At 39.9% G+C, this 23,488-nt stretch overlaps 1 protein-coding gene across 5 annotated transcripts in view; it reads left to right on the top strand.

Annotated features, from left to right (window-relative positions):
• The window catches only part of LRP1B (LDL receptor related protein 1B), a 1,078,540-nt gene that overhangs the window by 581,532 nt on the left and 473,520 nt on the right, over positions 1-23,488 (top strand). For all 5 annotated transcript variants that reach the window (XM_075829239.1, XM_075829241.1, XM_075829238.1 and 2 more), the window contains exons 12-14: positions 1,775-1,955; positions 18,585-18,804; positions 20,836-21,025. In XM_075829239.1, the coding sequence (XP_075685354.1) occupies positions 1,775-1,955; positions 18,585-18,804; positions 20,836-21,025 (591 nt within the window). The remainder of the gene's footprint in view (positions 1-1,774; positions 1,956-18,584; positions 18,805-20,835; positions 21,026-23,488) is intronic.

Below are 23,488 nucleotides of genomic sequence, written 5' to 3'. Positions count from 1 at the left end.
CCGACATAAGGCGCGTAAATGAGGCCTGATCAACTAGACATCTTGGTGATCGGCACTCGTTTGCTCCTTTTACAAGGAGCAACGCATGGGGACAAGCAATCGTTACTGCGATCACAAGTCCCCAGGGAGATGTGCTGCCGACAACGATAATATTTATTGCTGCCTAAACTATACGATCAGTCAATGAACGAGCATTTGCTCGTTCATCGGGTGATCGTTGCTCTGTTTACACAGAAAAATGATCGGGAACGATCATTCATATGAACGCTGGTTTACCCAATAATTGGCCCGTGTAAAAGGACCGTTATTTGATCTTAGGAGGTCATTCTACGAGGGGTTGGATCTTTAATGAAATGAGGTGAGCGCTTAATCTCCGAGGGTACCTTTTCCTAAATGCAGGAAGACAACACATTGGCCATTTTTCTATCACCAGTTTAGGGAAAGGGTCTAGGGCACATTCTACCTTTTTTTTCTTAGGTAGCAAAAAGATTAGAAGACCTTTATAAGAAATTTTCTTTAAAGATGGACATTGTTGTAGAGATTCCCACATCTGACCTGTGTTCTGATATTTTTTTAATTTTGGGCAGTTGATCCCAAAAGTTGTTTGCAAAGATGATTGAATGAGTTTCATGTGGGAAATTATATCAAATGTTTCATATATTATTCATCTTAATCTATTCAAATGTATTTATTCTTGTTAAGTCACTAATTAACCTGTTAAATACCGTACAACATACATGTACAGATAGCCATCTTTATCTTGATTTTTATTATTTAAAATACACAGTGTCAAGCAACTTTAACTTGACCATTTTAATGGATTTTCAATGGCTTTTCTTGTGTTATATCACACTGCAACAAGTTATCAGAGTCAAGATAAAGATGGCTACATCTGTACATTGCATATTCCTAGACTTTACATCGCTAAAGTACATGCAGAACAGGTTATTATAACTTTGTCTCCTCTAATTTTACATACAAAATGATTGATGAGCTACTATGGCAGCCCCACTTACAGCGGATGAATAAAATACATAATTATAATAAACTTTTGAGGGCAAATTGTGTAGAGATAAAAATCACTAATAAAGAAAAAAACTAAACGTTGACAAAAAAAAAAAAATGATTATTGGGATCAGTTGGACGAAAAATGTGTGAGGACTTGGACCATCCATACTATCCCTTGGCTTTGGAAAGAACCCATTTTAAGACGTTATTCTAAAGTAACCAATTTTTGCCTCATGATTAAAGAGGTTGCCTCATAAATACAACTCCTGTCCATATTCTTTCTTAAGGGATATGGACATCATTAAGGGGGTTTTAGAAAGAGCAGCTCCTGAACTGGCAGACTTTGCCTGGCCATGTATTACATGACTGCTTGTTCATTTGAAAGGCTCCCATGTAATCCAACTGGCCACTGTTGTGGAAAAGTATAGCCAGAAATTTACCTCAGAGATAAAAATGATCACTAGGATTTCCAGGATCTGAAACCATGGCAATCAGATGATCGCTGAGGCATCTTTTTTTAAAGTAGGAATTATCTCGTCAAGGCTACTCCTTCTCTAAAAACAGTTACCCCTTTTGAGGATGAAACCCTCGTTGGGAAAGATTGCTCCAGCTTGTAACCTCCTTCAACATGGTTACCAAAACCTTCTGCACTGTGTTTAATAATTCACCTCTCTGGAAGCTATCACACAAAGCTTATGAGCGAAGGCTTGGAATGAAATAGATTCTGAGAGAAAATTAATCTCAATGTGGTTGTTATGTTAAACAGATCTTGACAACGTGGAAGGAATAGCTGTTGACTGGATTGGGAATAATCTATACTGGACAAATGATGGACACAAGAAGACTATCAACGTAGCTCGACTGGAGAAAGCATCACAGAGCAGGAAAACTCTATTGGAGGGAGATATGTCACATCCCCGAGGAATTGTTGTGGATCCCGGGAATGGGTAAGAGCTCTGTCATTTACAAATGTGTATTTAATCAATTTTGACTCCATGGCTGATGTATCTGAATACTTTAAACAGGGAGGGTTATTCAGAAACAGTTGCAAATAACATTTTACACCCCTACACCCTGACATCATCATTTATGTCATTCACTAAAGTTGCAGCAATTACTTAACTGTCAGTTGCTTCATCAGACTCATTTACTACCCAGTTATTGGGACTGTGAATGTATCTGGCATTTTACATTGAAAGTGACAGATTTTCAGGAATTAAATGTGTCAAAATTTCAGGGGAATTCGAAATCAAAAGATCTAATTTCCATTGGAAGTGGATGACTTAAGTGGAAAAAATGTCTTCAGATTAAGGTTGATCCAATTTCACATAGCTTTAGTTATTCCATCTATTATGAAAATGTATTTGTTTTTATTAATTTCTATGTAAATGTACAAATTATTATTATTACTATTATTTTTATTATATATATTTTTTTAAACCGTAATTGGTAATTTCTGATCAGAATGTTAAAGCTCTTTGTGTAGTATAATCATTATAATTAAACAGCAATTCCAGCCAGGATTAATACTATTATTATCATACCTTATGACTAAGCACATATTTGGTATTCATAATCTGCAACACTCATTGGCGCCCCCTGCTGAGTGATGCACTTTGGATGATCTGCCAAGAGGAGCGGAGGAAGCGACAACTGCTCAGAGCACGTTTCTTCCTCTGAAAGTGATTGTAAGGTCTCATGCACGCTGCTGTATTACAGATCTGTGTTGTATGGATCCATAACATGGCTCCCATATGTCTATGGTAGACTTTGCAGTGTTAACGCTTAAATCACTCTGTACAAATATTCTATTTTATAATCATATTCTTAGTGTAATGACAGGGATAGGGAAACAGACAAGTGAGCCCTAATCTACCTGCCACTCAGTCCCTGCCTACTTGCAACGACCCGCCCTAGGCGACGGGGTACAACTGGGCGACGGTCCCTACACTCAGTAAGTGCACGACAGACAACAGATAAGGAAACACAGAACAAAGGGAAACGGGGCAGTTGCCCACGGCAACACCGTGAGCAACAAGAGTAGTAAACGAGCCGAGTCAAACCAGGAGAGTACGAGGTGCCAAACGCAGAGCAGAAGAGTAGTGAACGAGCCGAGTCAAACCAGGAGTGTACGAGGTACCAAACGCAGAGCAGAAGAGTAGTCAGTAAGCCAGGGTCAATACGAAGGAGGGACAAGTAGTTCAAGAAGCTGCAGCAGGGCCAGGAAACCAACAGAGAAGAATCACAAGCAAGGAGGAACAGGAAAGGCAGGTATAAATAGACGGAGGGCGGGAGCTAGCTCCGTCTGGCCAGGCTGTGATAGGCTCTCCCACTCCTAAGCCTGCCATCCTGAGTGGTGGAAGATGTGGTCAGTCTCACAGACATAGAAGCAGGTGCAGACTGATTACCTATGGGCGTGGACACAGAAGCTGTGCCTGGCAGATCCTCAACACTTAGTGTAGATTTTTTTCCCTAATCTCTATAGACGCTTTGATTATGTTTTATCTTGAATCCCGTTATAGGAGTATTTGATTTTAAGACACTGGTTACCGAACCCGTTTATAAGGTTCTCATCTTGTTCTACTTTAGAGCCCTAAGTTCCTAGTGGTTGTAGTTACGGTATGCAGTTCAAGGAAACCTTAAAAAATATATATACCTGAATCACTTTATATTTTACTATAAAACACTGGGATCAGGATGACCCTTACACTCATGTTTTCTATAGAATGTATTTGCAATATTACGCCTCATTCACAGGAACGTGTGTGACGTCCGAGTTCTGTCAGTGATCTGAGGAAAAATAGGACATGTTCTAACTTTCCTCGGATCGGAGACTCGGACCATTTTTCACTGAGTCGATTCACCCGCTAAAGTGCTTGGGTCCATGAAGACTATCGGGTGCCACTCGGATGCCGTCAAAAACGGCCCCAGTGGCACAACGGTCGTGTGCATGAGGCAGTAATGCTTGAATTACCCTATTGACATATTCTACAAAGGCAGAGCAGACCTTGAAGCTTCTGGGACCCAGAACAAAATCTGTACCTGGCCCCAACCTACCATGTGTCATTTATACTACTGGTGTCTTCTTATGTGGCAGAGAATCTTTGGACTACTATGCCCCTGGTCCCCTGGGTATTGTATTACCTGGTCCAACTGTAGGATCTAAATGTTTCCTTCAATGTTTATAGTTCGCGGAAGCTTTGAGGATTTTGCCTTGTGAAAACCACAATGAAAGTATTCTATATGTACTATTCTATTATGATCTCCCGTTATAGAGCCAGATTAAAAGGTTTTCATCCTCCCGGGTTCTACTATAGAGCCTTGGATTGTAAGTCTTTTTTTTTATCAAGTCTATAGTGACATACAGTAGTTTGTAGGACTGAAATCAGTCCATCCAGTTCATCCTATATTATTTTGTAATGTTGATCCAGAGGAAGGCAAAAACTCTCATGAGACAAAAAGCCAATTTTTCTATTTTTAGGCAAGGAATTCCTTTCCGACTCCAAATTTGGCAATCAGAATAAATCCCTGGATCAACCACCCATCTTCAATAATCTAGTAACCATAGCTTGCAATATTATTACACTTAAGAAAGGTATCCAGGCTTCTTTTTGAACTCTTCAGATAATTCACCATAACATTTTCCCTTGTCAGATAGTTCCATAGTGCTCTTACAGTAAAGAATCCCCTTCTATTTTTGTGTAGAAACCTTCTTTCCTCTAGACTTAGAGAAAGCCCTCTTGAAATAGTTACAGAGAGATATTTATACATAGTTATTAGGTCACCCCACAGACATCTTTTTTCTAAACGAAATAACCCTAATTTTGCTAATCTTTTCTGAATTTTCCGGCAAGTGAAACCAAATCTCGTTTAGCTCCGTAATCTCGCGAGATTTGGTTTCACTTGCCGGAATCTCACAAAAAAGAGTCAGAAGTGTCAGGATTCTGAGTACACATGACGTCCAGGCTGGATTTCATGTGTATTCATTATCAGGACACTGTAGTAATGTTAGGGTTTGTGTATGAGGCTGCACATAGCGATATATCTATATCGCTAGTGCAGTGTAAATGAATGGAGAGGAGTGCATGATGCCGATTGGTCAGCGTCATGCACTCCTCTGTACAACGCCCACTTGGTCGAAAGTAAAAGTACGCCCACTTGGGCATTAAGAAAGCTCATTAGCATAAACCAAAATCGCTCCTAACGTTGTGAAAATAGATCGTTTTTTTTAAATAAAAAGCATTACTGTCACCTACATTACAGCACCCATCTCCTTATATAGGAGATAGGGCACTTATAATGTGGTGACAGAGCCTCTTTAAGTCTACAATGTTAGATCCTCTACAATGTTCGTTCCTCTAAGTCATAAATAGACCTGGAGTATTTTACAATTTTTGTTGTATTTTTTGATATTTTAATCTAGGGTTTGTTATTTTGATCTGGATTATGTGGTTTTTTTTTTGTTCCTCAGAGGTGGCCACATGTCCTTTCTATGATTGACAAAAATAGATAAAGAATATTAGATACAATTTTAAGGTTCTACAAAATAATCTCATGTGTTATGGATATTAAGTTTATTTGAATCAATATCAGCACATACTGTGATTATAATTAAAGAAAGTATGAACGTAATGGAGACAATGTTTCTCCCTCTCCCAGAAAGCTTCAATAGCCATACGAGCTCAGGAAACTAGCTATAAAATTATATCTAGATGGTATCGGGTGCCCGCTGCCCTGCATTAATGGTGCCCGTCTGTGCGCGACACGTGCTTGCGCTGCGGGGCAATGGGGGGAAGCATGTCTCATATTTGGTGGAGTTGTCCGCCCTTACGGACTTTCTGGGAGGCGGTTCTCCAAATTATTTTAATGTCACTGTGGTCACGGTCCCTAGCTCACCCGAGGCGGCCCTTCTATTCATGTTCCCTATGCCATTACCCATTTACAACGCTCTCTACTTAGACACCTCCTCCAATCGGTCAAATCAGTTATTCCCCATAGGTATCGAATGGCGGTCCCTCCACTTCTGGATGAGTGGTTCCAGGAAGTAGCCTTATTGCAGCAAATGGAGCACCTTCTGGCTCATTCTGCTGATGCTTCTATCAGATACAAGGACACTTGGTCTCCATGGCTTATGTTCCTTTCTTCCTTCACCTACCGGAATGCGGTGACCTGAGATACACTGCATATCCTCTCCCATGGGACTTCCTCAGGGTGGGGACTACATACAGATGTGTGGGGGTTTGCTTGCTCCAATCATGTTTCTGCAAGGTGCATAGCTGCTTCTTAATTACTCATGCTAATCCGGACCGGAGTCCAGGCTCGCCATGAACCCCCCTCCCTTGTCTCTTCTTTGTTCTTGTTTGTTTCCCATTCTATCTTCTCCTTCCCTTCTTGTGTCTCTCTTAAGTGGTTATCGGCTTCCTGTGATTGCGCTTGCCCACTATTGCCAATACATTTTAGGACGTATGGGAAGTTGGACTGTGATATTTTTATTTTCTCTCTTAAGCAATGCTCCTTTCTCATATGCTTCCTTAGACTCCTATGGTACTTTGCACTATCTATAGGATGTGATGTTCACCCTCATGTTTGGGCTGTGCCCTCATCTGTCATGTTCTCTTTATTTTTGGGGACACATTTTCCCTAATTGTGTTTGTACCTGTTTATATTAAAACCAATAACAACACTTTGAATTTGAAAAAGAAAGTATGAAAAATAAGGAATTGAAAATGTCGTCTTCAGCAATTTATATGATTTCAGTGGGAAAGATTGTGGAAAGTTTAGTCCTTTTCATTGGGGCAGGCGGGGGGATTTGTATATTTTTGATTATAACCTGCATTTTCAGATCAGTGATTGAGTGTACTCTAATTAATTTGCTTAATGCTTTTTAATGTAAATTCTTGACTAGCGTTCGCTTTTGAGATCTGAACTGAGCTGTTCTCAGAAACATTGTTTTCCTTCTAATTAGAGAATAGTACTAGTGCTCCCTAGAGAACCAACCGGCATCTCCGTTCAATGGCAAATTCCTTGTCTTTAAGTGGAAATTACCTATATGTGTGATTAAACGTATTTAAGGCGTTCACGCATTGACACTTCTGATCACCTCTCGCCAGTCAATGGAGCAACTATCTATTTGTCAAGTAACACAGTATATAGACAGGTGGAACAACCCAGTCATGGGGTATACTGGATCTTGGCTTATAATTAACAGGCATTGTTGTTGTTTTCAATGGATTTATAATGAGATACATCTGTACACAGCTGAGTTTGTCATTTGGCACAACCCATTGTGATGCCATGATTTATGTTATCCATGGAATAACATAGGACTGCAGGTTGCGGGTAAAGCTACTTCATTATCAAAACTCACAGTAAGGCCTTATGCACATAGTAGAGCGCATAGGCGCAGCATGCAACACAGTATTATGGAGCAATTGCCCTATAAAAGCATTGCCTACGTCATACGCCATCCCATGGAGCATAATATTCTGTCATATTCAGTACAAAATCAGAGGCATCTGGAGGTACATAAGGGCCCCATAGACTTCTATGGGTTTCTGTATTATGTCTTCTTAGGGTATGTCCACACGTAGTATAAACACTGCAGATTTTCTGCAACAAATTTAATTGCGGAAAATCTGCAGCGTAATACAGTAGCAGCAAAGTGAATGAGATATGAACAAGTGTTGCGATTTTTGCAGCAGAAAAGCTGTGATCCCGCCGCAAATATCACAACTGAAATAAAAATATTATACATACCCAGAAAAACAGCTTATACTTACCCAGATCTCTCTTCTCCTGCATCCAGCCCGGCCTCCCGGGATGACTTTTAATCCCATGTGACTGCTGCAGCCAATCAGCGGCTGCAGCGGTCACATAGGATGAAACGTCATCCCAGGAGGCCATGCCGGGCTGCAGGACGTCAGAAGGACGCGTTGCCATGACTACGGCTGAGTAAAAGCTTTTTTTTTTAACATGCTGTTTTCCGCAGAGGACATTCCGCCAGAAATTGTTGTGCTCCATAAATAGTTGTGGTTTTTCGGCCGGAATTCCCTGCAGAGTCCAGGGTGGTTACGCTGAGTATTTTTATGCAGTGTGTCCGCCATGTGTGAACATACCCTTACTCTTACTATCCACTATCGATGCTTCTTCAGAGAGTTACTTGATACATTTAACTCTGAATGTTCTGATTGTAATTCATTATTTGAGACTGTTAGTATTTTTGCAAGTTTAGGATTTATTAGCAAGCGTACACACCATAAGGCCAATTTCATGGGAAACGAATTCACCTAATTAGGTTTTTGCAAACTCCTTCCAGCCCCTATCAACTTCAAAATAATCATTTGTGTTGCCGAGATTGTTTGGGAAGACCCTAAAAAGCGTGACACTTCAGGAAGACATTACATCAGATGTGTGACTTTGGCCTGCACTGGTCTTTTGCTTTGTAGGTTATTACAGTCTTTTGTCCCCGGTTATCATCCATTTGGCCAGAGGAGAGGCTAACAGTAATGTTTTTTTTATTAGGTTACTGGCAGGAAGTCATGAAAAATATCGCGCTCAGATCACCACTTTATCCTACATATGTCTAGTGCCGAGAACCACCAGTAACATTTACATACATATAATTATTACAAGCTCATCTTTTTTTTTTTTTAAATGGGCCACCTGCTTTGGACTATCCCTTTTGGTTAGAAAATTCCTATAATAAGGTATCCTACTGTTGGAAATCATAGAGGTCATCTATAATCGAAAGGTCCTATTACACGGCCCGATATGGGCCGATCAACGAGCGTCGATCAACGAGGCAACTTATTGATCGGCGCTTGTAATGTATGGGGACGAACGCTTATTACTACAATCCCTTGTCCCCATACAGTTTCATCATGTCGGCAGCTCATTCCTCTGATTACACAGGGAGATATGTAGCTGACGACGATGATTTTTAATGCTGCATAAAAGAGCCGATGAAAGAGTGTTTGCTCATTCATCGGCTCGTTTGCCCGATCATTGGCCCGTGTAAGGGGAAAGCGGGAAAGCACGTTTTACAATTCCTCTACAGCGCCACCACAAGGGCATTTAAGCATTACAAAGTTCCCATGGAAATCAATGAGCTGTATTTGTACTACACGAATGTGCTGGGTCCTCCAGAGCCAGAGACATACTTTTTTGCCACTCCCTACTCTGGCTATTAAATGTTGATCCTAAATTGTGTTTAATTCCCCCTCTATATAATCAGAATTCACTAATAGAATATTAAACAATAGGTTTTCCAAACCAGACAATTTAACTCATTTTATACTGCATTATCATAAAAATAAAAATGCCTGATACAAATATCATTCATAGTGATACATAGTACCATCTACATTTCTATTTTTTCTCATATTATTTTTTTGACTCTAAGGGAAAATGAAAAGTTTAAAGTCAGTGAGAAAAAAAAAGACAAATAATATAACAAAAAATAAGATGATCGACGTGCTCAGCTGCGCTCATCCCTGGGACAGCTTGTACATTGTGTTACTACTTAAGTTGCGTTCAGGTAAAGCGAAAACTTACATTCTTATTCTGATCTTTGCAAAAATCACAAACTGCTTATCTGAGAACTTTCCTGTGAATCTGATGACATCTGATGCTGGAAGCAATATGAGATCTAGACTATCAAATCGTATACTTGTCAAGAGAATGCTGAGATTTCAGCACAATGCTCAATGTGAACGAGCCCGGAGCCAATCACTGCCGCGCAACAACGTTGTGTTTTTTGGCGAGATTCACTCGTCTTACTGTTTATAACAATTGAGCTTGTTGCTTTTTGTAAAGATGCTCGTTGGGCCAGAAACATCTAAAATAAAAGAGAACAATGTACAAAATGCACAGAATATAAATCTAGTATTTGATATTAGTGTTACTCTTCTGCATTTTACTTCTTGGGCAATGGGTACAATATTAACCATGTACTGTACAGTATATAAAGTTTCTAATCTATATTCAGATTTAGGGTATGTGCACACACACTAATTACGTCCATAATTGACGGACGTATTTCGGCCGCAAGTACCGGACCGAACTCAGTGCAGGGAGCCGGGCTCCTAGCATCATAGTTATGTACGATGCTAGGAGTCCCTGCCTCTCCATGGAACTACTGTCCCGTACTGAAAACATGATTACAGTATGGGACAGTTGTCCTGCAGAGAGGCAGGGACTCCTAGCATCGTACATAACTATGATGCTAGGAGCCCGGTACTTGCGGCAGAAATACGTCCGTCAATTACGGACGTAATTAGTGTGTGTGCACATACCCTTATAGTGGGTGGTATCAGAGGCATATCTTGAAACTCCTGGGTCCAGATGCAAAATCTATAATACGGTAGCCCCCAACTATCACGCACCATTTATAGTATAGCTGTTCTATTATTAGGCGGAGGACCCATTAGGTACCCTCAGGCACCAGCGCCTGCACCCATAGGTGCCATAATCACCTCACAGCACCGAGGCCATTGGTTCAAGCCCCAACCAGCGCCACCTCTTCTTAGAGTTTGTATGCTATATCTGTTTTCACTTGGGTTTCTTCCTTTGCTCCAAAAATATGCTGTGCCCAATTTGTATAATTAGCTTCCTAAGAAATTGGTCCTAGGGTGTATGTGTCTGAGATAGGGATTGAAAGAATGGGGCAGAACTGAAGAAATACATTGTACATCACAGTGGGAAATATTGGAGCAACAGATGTAGCAGTGTGCATGGTACGCTGTGGTATTGCTGTGTGTTAAGGCCTGTTTACATTGAACAATTTTTCAAACCGTATACCAATGATTGGTGGTTTGAAAAATTGTTCCGAGTATCTAATGGGCATTTTCCATCAGAATAATTATAGCGGAAGCTTGGAGGGGAGCGTCATGACTACCTAATGACGGTTATCGCTAAAGACGTAAACCAGGTAGGCATACTTATTGTAAGTGGAAATGTCTCTGAGTGACATTTCCGTTTACAGATATTGCCAACAATGGGCACATTAATTAACTCTCCAGAACCCCCCCCCCCCAAAAAAAAAAAGACTATACTTTGGATATGTATAGTTTACTAAACTGCTGTCCCGCTCCTGAATGATCCAGTCTCCGTTCCGTTGTTCCGGTACCCCATGAGACACACCCCTACCCACTCCATTGCCGCCGATGACATCGGCCCATGACCGTGCTGTGTCTAGCAATGTTGACTTAATTCGTGCTTGTCCATCAGAGAGCAGTGGAGGGCATGGCAACATGTCTGACTTCCAAAGCAAAGTCTGAGACTGCGGTAGCCGTCTTGAAAAGCACAAAACGGGGGCCCAAAACAGAGGCTGGATCTGTCAGGAGCGGCACAGCAGCTAAGTTGACTTTACATTTCCATTGTATAGTCATTTTTGGAGGAGGGCGACTGGAGGGTCACTTTAAAGAATCATAAGAAGATTTGCTCATTGGAAACAGGCCTTACGTTGTGAATTTTTTAGTATAGATACAGCTAAAAACTTATAGGGGAACTGTACAGTACAGTAAGTAATATTTTTTCCTATAGCATCATGACAAGTGTCCTATGAAAACAATGGACCATACCTGTATCCATTTTAAATGCCAACTCTCCGGACCCCCAGTACTTGTAGTCCATTTTCAGCTCTGTCAAACAAAGGGGGGTTAAAATAAGGGGACCACCATTACATTCACATACCCTAATTGGACTATTGTGAAGGGTTTGCAATTCTAATTGATGTACACAGAGTAAAAACAGGAAGAATACAGTAAAAAGCCGCCTAAAGAAACTTGTAACCCTGTAAGTGCCCTTCTGTCACTGCCATAATTGTGTGAAAACAACTATAATGAACCAGCACGAAGAGAAAACCTAATTGTCCCTTAACAAGTCATATAAATGTTTAGGACTCTCATTGATTTATTACGTTTCTTACCATTGATGGGAGAATATTGACCCAGGCATAAAAGGTTGTCTGTATCACTATTAGACAAGTGATGTGTAGATCAGAGTGATTGCTGATTCCCCGTAATGTAGGACTATTCAGATTTATTGCAGTGCTTAGAGGCAAGTACATTGAGATGGAGCATTTCTATCCTGTCACCAGCTTGTAACAGAGCATCACCCGTCCTTTATAGTATAATCAACATCTCCAAACACAAGGCAATAAATAGCTAATTGCCCCTAGGATACCACTCCACGCCCGTATATATACATCATTTACCATATTTTATGCTGGAAGGCTGCGTATCGATCATACCGTACACCCCAGTCCAAGGAATGTTCCCATTAAAGTGTTCATTTAGCACCTGCCAATAAGCCGTGGTGCATATAATCTGTCGAATTGATCGCAGTTGATTATATAGATGGCAAACAAGTTGTGATGATTGATAGCTGGAAATTAGGTCAAGACGCTGGTGAGATATTGCTTATAAAAGTGTCAGCAACATTGTTGAGCATTTTGTCCTGATGGGATAATGCTTATTTACCGGCTATAAATCTTTCTGTTGGTAGTTTGCCTGTTGAGTGTAAAGAGCCAGTGGTTCATAGAGGCCAAACTTCATTCCTAAATCACTTGTCGTATACAATAATGTCAGCATCTAGTGTTTATTTCAGGAGCTTGCTGGATATATGGAGTCACATCATATAAGGGGAGACGGGTCGTATCTTTATTTAAGCTGGGGAAAATGGGTATTAAAGGCTATGTACACCTTTGAAATCCTGTTTTTTTCGTGTGTTGTTTTTTTTTTTTTTAATAAAACTGTGTATCAGTGTGATTGGTGCAACTTTCTAAATACTTTTTATTTAAAAATATTTTTACTTTTTGAGATACAGCTGCTTTGTATCCTGTATATAGAACAGCTGTATCTTGCCCTAACCCCTGAATCCGTCAGATCAGCGGCACTGACACTTTCAATGTCAGCAGGATACACCGGTTATCGATCACATCTTAGTTATTTACTTAGATGTGATCAGTAACAGTTCGATCCTGCGTGTCAGAGACACACTGAACCCGTCAGCCCCACTGACCTGATGGATTCAGGATTCAGCGCTAGATACAGCTGCTCTGTCTACAGAATACAAAGCAGTTGTATCTCAAAAAGTAAAAATAATTTTTAATAAAAAACATTTAGAAAGTTGAACAAAACACACAGATTGACCTTTTTATTAAAAAATAAAAAATAAAAAAAATTAAAAAAGTGTACATAGCCATTAAAACCTGAAATATATAGATAAACAGTTATGGCTACATAGCTATAAGATAAGCAGTTCTAGGCAGAAGAACTGTAAACAAGCAAACCTTATTGATGCCCTTGTTTAAAGGGAATCTGGGCAGTATTAACCCCTTAGTGACAAGCCTATTTTAGGCCTTAAAGACCAAGCTATTTTTTAAGTTTTTGGATTTTTTAATAGCACCATTTTGGGTTACATATAATTTATTGATTGACTGTTAATACCTTTTTTTTGGGGGAGGAATAGAAAAAAAACGGCAATTTCGCCACACTTTTTTGCGTACTAAATTTACGCCGTTTACCTTGTGGTATAAATAACACAATATCTTAATTCAGCGGAATGTTACGATTGTGGTGATACCAAATGTATATAGTTTTCCTATGTTTTACTACTTTTACACAGTAAAAACACTTTTTTTTCAATGTATTTGGTTGTGTCTATATTTGAAGAGCCATAACTTTCTTATTTTTCCGCCGATGCAGCTGTATGCGGGCTTTTTTTTTTTTCAGGATGACTTTTTTTGTTTTTATTGGTACCATTTTGGAGTAGATGCGACTTTTTGATGGCTTTTTGTCACATTTTTTTTTAAGGCAGGATGCACAGAAAACAGCAATTCTTACATTGTTTTTTATTTTTTACGGTGTTTGCCGAGTGGGTTAAATAATATGATAGCTTTATAGTTGGGGTTGTTAGGGACGCAGCAACACCACATATATGTAACTTTTTTACATTTTTTTTTCCTAATAAAGCATTTTGTAAGGGGAAAAAGTGGGTTTTTAAGGTTTTTTTTGCACTTTGGATTTTTATTTATTTATTACAGCCGTGTCTGGTCGCTTGTCTACTGGACATTCCCAATGCTGGATCGGGCCACTGCTCTCCTTTTCTGTTTGGGTGGTGGCGTCGGGTTGCCTAGACAAACGTTGCGCGAAAATGATGTCACACCCACCGGCTATTTAAAGATGACTCTGGCTTTGGCACCTTGTCGGCAGTTAAGCTTGAAGGGTGAAGAACAGCATGTTTCCTTAGACTCTGCATCTAGTCTAGCCAGCGCAAACTGTTTGCGACATAGAGGATCCACTATTTTAGTGCGAATGGTAACACAGGATCTATTCATTCTGACGGTCGCTGTGCTCTCTTTTAGAATATAAGGTTTGGTAGAAAAAGTAGAGGAAAATAAAAAACTCCTTGATGATACAGATTTTTAGCCGGTTTTCAGGAATAAGTGTTTTATTCGTTAAAAACTAAAAAGCAAACACTCCAACGCGTTTCGACCCCGCACCGGGGTCTTCGTCGGGTATATCAGGTTTGACAAGGGAGATGATTTATTGTGTATCTAATGGGAAAAAGCGGGATGCAGGAATTGCAGGTCCTGCGATGGGCTCTTCACCCCTTCTACATTGTGATTGGCTAGTGCAATATGAGTGACGAGGAGCAGGGAGGAGTCTGTATAGGGAAGGGGGGGAAAGGATGTTGTGTACAGTGCTTAGGGCACAAGTAGGTGGAGGGTGACCAAGTATACCAGAAGAAGAGCTGAGGGAATTATCTAGTCTGAGCTTGAAATTCTACTATTACTAGCATGTGCTACGAATGAAAAATGAAGATGGTGCAACTGACAAAAAAAAAATAAAGAAGATTAGGTAGGTCTTGTAGGCACTGCTTAGTTTAGATTTTCCTTATTTTAGTTAGTTTGAACATTGCTCCTAGAGCACAGAAAATGTCAGCAAAAAATGACCAATTAGTTTGATAAATTAGTCCTGAAATAATTAATCTGGACTGTAAACTGCAATAGTCGTAAGACTAATTAAATGCTAAATGACCGCTTCTAACAATTTTGTAAACAAATATTGCATTGCGTATGTAAATGTTACAGGACAAATTTGCACATTACTTAAGACAAACACAGTACACGATATAAACACATTACCATGAATGTTTATATGTATACAGTGTAAATGTAATTGCGAATAATATCCTGATTCATTAAATAGTTAATTATATTGACATTGCCATGTTTAATAATTAATAATAAAGTTATGATAAATTATACACAGCAACCCTAAACAATTGATTATTCAGATCATTAGGTGAAACATGGAATATTTATTTACATTTAAATGAATAGTTCATAAAAATACAAATATCATTGTATTTCTACTCATTGATACAATGTTTCAGCATTTCTATTTCATATCTAAGACCCTTTGATTCAAGGATGGGAATGTAAGATCAACATGTCCTCATTCTTTCCTACCCTTTTCCCCCATAAACCAGGCAAATTACAGCCAAGATAATTTTAAATGATGTTGAACAACTGAAGCCCCTTGGCTTAGGACCCTTTTACACAGGCTAATGATCGGGCAAACGAGTGTTCACTTGTTCCTGATCATTGCCGTGTGTAAACAGGGCAACGATCAGTTGATGAATGAGCCAACGCTCGTTCAGTGGCTCATCGTATTGTTTCTGCAGCCTAAAATATTATCGTTATAGATCGCACATCTCCCTGTGTAAACAGGGAGATGCGCTGCCGACATGATAGAAATGTATAGGGATGAGCAATCGTAGTAACGAGCGCTCATCCCCATACATAGCTCCTTGTGAAAGGAGCAAACAATGCCGACTCGGTAGATCGGCGCTCGTTTACACGACCTACATCTGCCGTGTAGTAGGACTCTTACCCTCACTCCAACATTGAAAAGACTGACAGTCCTCTCATCAGTCTGTGGATGTTCAGTCAATGTTTTCTATTTTTCAAAAACTTGACCCTGACACTTACATAGGTCTTGAACAGGTGGATCGCCAATTCTTGCATTATTCCACCTCCTCCCTGTATACCCACTAATTATTTTTACTAAAACTTGCAATAAAAACAAGTTTAATTTTCGTTAACGGTAATGCAAGAAGCAACATGGACAGAATGGCTTAAATATATGCATAAAGTTTATATGAGAATATTTAGTGATCCTCCCTGCTGGGTAGTGACAGGACAGAGTAGACTTCCTACAGAGTATGGGAGGGTTCCTTCAAAGCTTTTCTATGGGTCCTAGACATTTTCATTTATGCCTCTGGCATTTTGATGGAAGGGGGGGGGCTGCAGATGTTTTAAGAGGAGAATAAGCAAAGAATGTGGTGAGCTGAGATATAAAAACAGCATCATAAGCAATCATCAAACAGCTACATCAGAGGGGAGAAGGAAGGACAAATGTTCTGTACAGTAGATGTAGAGTCATAAGATTGAATAGAAGGCGGACAAGGTCCAGGTGGAATATTCATTTGCAACCGACTCAATGAACTAAATTTTTGCAGCTTTTATGCTCTTTCAAAAAGTTACAAAAATGAGTCTACCGCTCCACAGAATGCTGATATATAAATACAATACAGACTACTGGCAGACTAGGCAAAGCATCTGTTAAACAAATGTTGGATTATTTGAGGTGATAATACAAAATATGTTAAGTGTTAACTTGTGTGTCATAACTGTGGCACTACTTTAGAACTACTTTGACTAAATGAGTTAGCTACGGTATAAAGCAATTATGTAATATGCTCTAAAGATGCTCTCCACCCAGAACCAAAATGGTTTTATAACTTCCAAGTCTCCGTGCCCATTGTCACGGCTATGGGTATGTAGACCCAGTGGGCCACTCCGCCGTAGCGGAGAAGCAGCTGGCCATACTACAGTCAATAATAGTCTTTAGGACAAGAGTACCTGGATAGAAGATTAGGCAGACACTTGGCGTAGCAGACACTTGATGTAGCAGACGTTTGATGTAGCAGACACTTGGCACAGATAACACTCTTGACTTCGGCATTAGACTTCGCACTGGAACAAACACAATTACGGGATATGGGAACATGGGATACAGTTCACAACTAAGGAACTATTTCCAATGACGAACATGGGCAGACACATCAATGCGAGGTCACAGCCCTTTTTTTTTTATACAGGGGAGAAAGTAGGGATTGGATAGGGAGTTTTTTGAAGGTGCACGCGTTGGCCCTTTAAGGCTTGCCACCCTATTCAGAGCAGAGGAACAGAGCGGCCGAGTGTGCTGGCGTCTCCGAGGGGGAGACACGGGCTGGAGCACATTGGTCTGCAGTCGCGGCCGCTAGCGGGTAAGTGATGCCAGCAGTCCGCGACTGCAGCCAATGCTCTGACAATTTTTCCTTGAGCAGAAGATCTGAGCAGTCACATCATGCCATTCTCTATCTCAGCCTGCATTATAAATCAGATTTTTCTAAAAATGTATTTAGGTGGAGAACTTGTAAAATCATATTTTTTTTTTTCCTTTAGACCCAGGAAGGATTTTAAGGGATTGCCTATTGCTATTTTTCCATATTTGTACATAGTCTATGTCAGGTATTGTAGGTAAGCCCCAATCAAGTGAAAGTAGAAAAGTTACAATACTAGGCTTAGCCCATGGATGAGAGTGGCGCTGAAGTCTAAAAACTAGTAGATCCTTTTTTATTATCTCAGAAACCACTTCTAGGCTATGTTCACACGGGGTATTTTGCCGAGTTTTTTGACGCGGAAACCGCGTCGCAAAACTCGCCGAAAACGGCCCGAGAACGCCTCCCATTGATTTCAATGGGAGGCGTCGGCGTCTTTTTCCCGCGAGCAGTAAAACTGCCTCGCGGGAAAAAGAAGCGACATGCCCTATCTTCGGGCGCTTCCGCCTCTGACCTCCCATTGACTTCAATGGGAGGCAGAGAAAGCGTATTTTGCGCTGTTTTATGCCCGCGGCACTCAATGGCCGCAGGCGAAAAACGGCACGAAAATCACCGCGAAAATCGGCGTGCAGGAAGAGGAAAATCTGCCTCAAAGTTCCAAACGGAATATTGAGGCAGATATTCCTCCCCCAAAATACTCCGTGTGAACATAGCCTTAAAGTAATCAAAAAGTCACCTCTAAAGTTACAAATTCTAGTGGATCGGCATAGTTAAGAGGAAATTGCTTATATCAAAATTGAAAATTCACACGCTACTTAAGTTTGAGTTTCTTCTATATTTTTATTTTAGAAGATAGAAAAACCTATAAAGGAGAAAAAGTTGTTTCAATAACTTCTGCCTTTTGACATAGTCATGGATAAATATTTTATTTAGTACACTTGTATTATTATTGGCATTGTCCATCTGTATTTGGTATTTACCGTATATGAAATTTATAAAGGTACTAATATTTTTTTTTATACAGTCTTAAAAATATTTATAGTTTTACTGGATTCCCATAAATTATATGTTTGTGTATCCAGTATAAGAATATGCCCCTGTGATTTGCAATATGGAAGATATTGGTTATTGTATGAACAATAAAAGTTACCATTTTAAACCAAGAATGTCTTTCACTCTGGCAGCTGGATGTATTGGACGGACTGGGAGGAAGACGTGGTTGATGACAGTGTGGGGCGTATAGAGAAGTCCTGGATGAATGGATTTAATAGACAAGTTTTTGTTACGACCAAGATGCTGTGGCCCAATGGATTATCTCTGGATTATGAGAACAATTTACTGTACTGGTGTGATGCATACTATGACCACATAGAGCAGATATCACTTAATGGGACCAACAGAAAGGTAAATTAAATTACATTATTGAAGTCATCCTTATTTATGTAATAAATGTGGATTGTATTGGTGAAAACAGATCATTAATTTGGAGAATGAGGCGATTCTTCCTTGTGCTATATGAACATTGTCTTAACAGTTAAGTAGAGACCTTGTTTAATAGGATCGGTCAATAAAATGACCCTACTTTACTTTTTTAACTTTAGATCCCATTTTCATAAATTTTATTACGTTTTTATACTTTCTGTTATCTTTGCATAAACCTGGTCCTTGTGATGAGGTTGGCATTATGTAGACATCTGTCGGTGGATCTTATCTCTCCATTGGACCAGCTTCTTCATGATAGATAGGACTACTCATGTAGGTACTCCCTTAGGCCTTATTCACGTCTGTGTTATGCGCGTTAAAATAACGAACGTCAAACGGACCTATGCAATTCAATGGCGCCATTCAGATGTTCAGTGTTTTTCACACAGCGTATGTCCGCTGCATGAAACTCACTGCGTGTCCTATTGTTGTGCGTTTTTTGCACATCACGCACCCATTGAAGTCAATGGGTGCGTCAAAATCACGGACAGCACGTGGACGTACATCCGTGTGCTGTCCGTGATTCACGCAACAGTTACTAAAGAAATGATGATAAAATGAAAACCACCTTCTTCATTTATTTTTGCTGATATACAAAAATGTGTGACATACGCGCGTAAAAAATGCAGACGCACACCGTACACGGATGTCACCAGGAACTGCAATGCAAGAAAATGCAGCATTTTTTACACGCGCAAAACTGACACGTTTGTGTCAATAAGGCCTTAGAGTTTATACGGATATTTTTCCCAGAAGAAAGAGAGGGGTTTTATAGGTAAGGACCTGTTCAGATCAGCGTTGGCTTTCCGTTGAGGGGTTCCGTTGGAGGTTTCCGTCGTGGAACCCCTCAACGGAAAGTCAAACGGAAACCTTAGCTTCCGTTTGCATCATCAGTCGACTTCGCTATTGATTCCGTCGAAAAAACGGAAACCTGCCGGAACGGTGACAAACGGAAACCATTGGCAATGTTTCCATCACCATGGATATCAATGGTGATGAAAACGGAAGCTAAGGTTTCCGTTTGACTTTCCGTTGAGGGGTTCCATGACAGAAACCTCCAATGGAACCCCTTAACGGAAAGCCAACACTGATATGAACAGTCCCTAACAAGTTGTATAATATTTAGGTGGTTGTCCTTTATACCAGTAAATTTAGTCAATGTCAAATGTTTATGGTTGTTGATATTGACTTTTGAAGATCTTTAAAATGTTGCTTTTGGAATATCTCTATTTTCTCTGTTCAGTTGCTCTTTAAACTATTTTGGGTTTCAATTAATAGGTTAAAGTTGTACAAGATTCAAGAGAATTTTTTTTTTAAATAAAAGGTTAACTAAAATTTGAAAAAACGTTTGACATGTCATAGTGACATGTCAAAAGTTTTGATTTGTGGGGGTCCAAGCAACTGATCGCTAAAACGAAGTGGCAGAAGCGCTTGGGTGCCTGCTGTGACGCTTTGTTTCTGAACGGTCAATCGAGCACTGTAAGGGCTCAATAGAAAGTTTAGCATCCAGTACACCACTCAATCAGCTATCCGAGGAAAGCCAATCAGAAACTAAGTGGCACAGCGCTCACCCATGCGCTTCTGCTTTGTTTTACCATTCGGTGGGGTTCTCAGTGCTCGGACTTCCACCGATCAAACCTTCTAAAGTTTTTTAAACATTTAGTTACCCTTTAAAGAGGACCTCAATGTGTCCCTAGTCATGGGCAACTTGCAACAATCATAAGAATTCATTTCATGATGGGATTCTTGTGATCGTCTTTCGACTTTCTCCCCCATATCGAATTATTGATGTCGTTCCATGGTCATTGTTTTTTTGCAACCACTTCGAGACCAAAAGTGGGTCCCCAGCCTAATGCATGTTTACAGAAGATCACAATATACCGTCATCAAATAAAACCCCCTTTTATTACATAGAATTGTTATTATCTATCACTTGATGTTTTATTTTTTCAGGTAGTCGGTAGTGGGAAAGAGTTAAATCATCCTTTTGGACTCTCTCATCATGATCATTATGTCTTCTGGACAGACTATATGAATGGCTTTATATTTCAGCTTAATCTAAAAACTAATAATATCACTCTCCTAAGACAAGAGAGGCCTCCACTTTTTGGACTCCAGATATACGACCCAAGGAAACAGCAAGGTAAAATATATAATACAGCAAATACATACAATACATAATAAATTCTACAGCTTTATTTTATACCTTATTACTGTAACAATGTTTTTTTCTTGAATGGGAAATAGCTATAATAAGTGCATGAAAGTCCAATTACAATGTAATTTGTGTAACTGTATTATCTGCAGGTTTTAAATTATCTTCCTGTAGGTTCTTCACAAATTCAACTTCAATTGAAGTAATTTTTTATGAATTTCCTGAATTTAAGAAAAACTGACATTTTCAGAAAGATTAAGAAAGACAAGAAAGACTTGTGTCACGCAGAAGTGAATGTATCTTGATATATTAAATACATAGTGCTGTACCAAGGATATACTAAATATACTGCAGCAAGCTAACAACCTAAGGTCAAGATTTAAAGAAGTGAACATACGTTACATAATTAAATTGCACAACACATTGCATGTCTTTGTGTATGAGATAACATAGCTGCTTTCTTCCAGCTTTGTCTGGTAATGTAGCCGAACTGTTAATATAAAAGACTATTCTATAACAACAGCAACAAAAGTTATTATTATAACTATTCATAATACTACAGTCCTCATCATTTACTAGCAGTATCACTTCTAACATCATTTGGGATGAGCTGAACTTCATATGCCGAAATTGTTTTTCTCCCAACAGTGGAGGCTTAAAGATGGTTCCTATGTTAGTTTCCATTGTCTTAAGTGGTGGAAATATGATTCCTTAATAGCAGGGTCATAACTAGGGGGGACTTGTGGAGCACGTGCCCTGCTGGGTGCCAGGAGGACGTTAACAAGCCACTCAGCCTTTGTCAGGGTATTTACCTTGGGTAAAGCCAAGCTACGACTCTACTTAATGGTTAACATTTGCCGATCGGTGAACTTGCAAACTACACTGCTGTCGCTCCTAACTAAACATCCTCATATTACTGATATCATCAATTACTAGGAGTAAAATATTTGTTGTGTTTAGTCCTATAAATCCCATATACCTGAACCTGTAATGTGGCTAGTTTTATGGCCATCGTCCCCCAGCACTGATGTCAGGGCCACATCTCCCGGTACTTTCTGTATGGATAGAGAGCAGTATGGACATGATGCATCCATAGAAAACAATGATCTTGCTGGGTCCATACAGCAGTCTCCGCTCATGTTTAGTGGTTGATTACAGTCAAGGAAAGCTTCGCTCTTGAATGCCGTCTGGCAATAGTTCACAGTTTTTGTCTGTATAAAACGTTGAGTAACTTTGTAAATACTTTATTTTACATATCTTATATTGTTTTAACGACTTGAATGTTCTGCGTGACTCCTGAGGTGCCGCCTCGCGGATAGCTCCAGAGGTGTAGCCATAAAGGGTGCTGAGGTAGCTGTCACACCCGGCCCTGGTGTGTGATGGTGCCCATAGGACCCCCTGCCACATAAGAAGACGCCGGCATTATAAATAGCTAATTGTATGAGTGGGACCCTGTAACAGATTTTGCATTGATGCCCAAGAGTTGCGCTGATAAGGAGAGGGGAACTGGCACCAGAAGTTGTAGTTTTTATAATAATGGGGATACATACTATTTTGCCAACCGTCTCACCTTTCATGGTGAAGGAAAGCAGGGCATCCACCCAGTGGGTAGCAGTGCCAGCAGAGGAGTGACTTGAAGCTGCTGGACTCCAATGCAAAATCTACCTACCATGTGCCTTTTATAATACTGGTGTTGTCTTCTATGACAGAAAGGACTTTTGAGTCCCTCAGGATCCAGGGCCCGGGTATGGCTGCTACCTCGGCACCTCCTACAGTTCCATCCATGAGTGCCAGGGCAGTGTCCACTGAACTATAAGATGTGCAAGAGCATATTGGGATTTATCTGTATTACTTTTTTAGGGTGGGGCATCAATCTGTTACCAGAGAGCAGTGCATTGTGGGAGCTCAGATGATATAAATAAAACAATACAAAAACAGAAAAGAAGTATTTGCAAAGTTACTCAACTTTTTATTTACATTTTAACTGTGAAATTTTATTAAAATGTGAAAATTCACGTTAAATGATTCCACCGGAAAAATGCCGAAATCTTTGTACGTAAGATAAGCCCCAGTCGTGTGGGATGCACATTGCAATAAAGTAACATTGATTATAGATATATTTGATCTAATTCCTTAACAAGTGAATTGTACAGCAGCTGGAGCCTTCACAATTAAGTATATGATTACACTGCACAAAAATGCAAGAAGGGTTGCAAGAGATATGTGTTCACGGCCAAATAAGAGTCATTGCAACTTTACGATATGGTGGAAATCACAATGTTTCATTCCTGATGCCCTGGAGGCTCGACACTACACAGAAAATAATAACACACCAAATGTTTCAAAGCTGTAGTTAAGCGATCAATTGTTTTTAATTCTCCAGAAAACAAGCGTGCTTCCATTTCAAGGCAGGGAGTCAAACACTGCAGCAAGAATAAGACTATTCCACTC

Source organism: Rhinoderma darwinii, chromosome 6, assembly GCF_050947455.1.
Source record: "Rhinoderma darwinii isolate aRhiDar2 chromosome 6, aRhiDar2.hap1, whole genome shotgun sequence".
NCBI lineage: Eukaryota > Metazoa > Chordata > Amphibia > Anura > Rhinodermatidae > Rhinoderma > Rhinoderma darwinii.
This window is presented reverse-complemented; position numbering and strand designations above follow the sequence as displayed.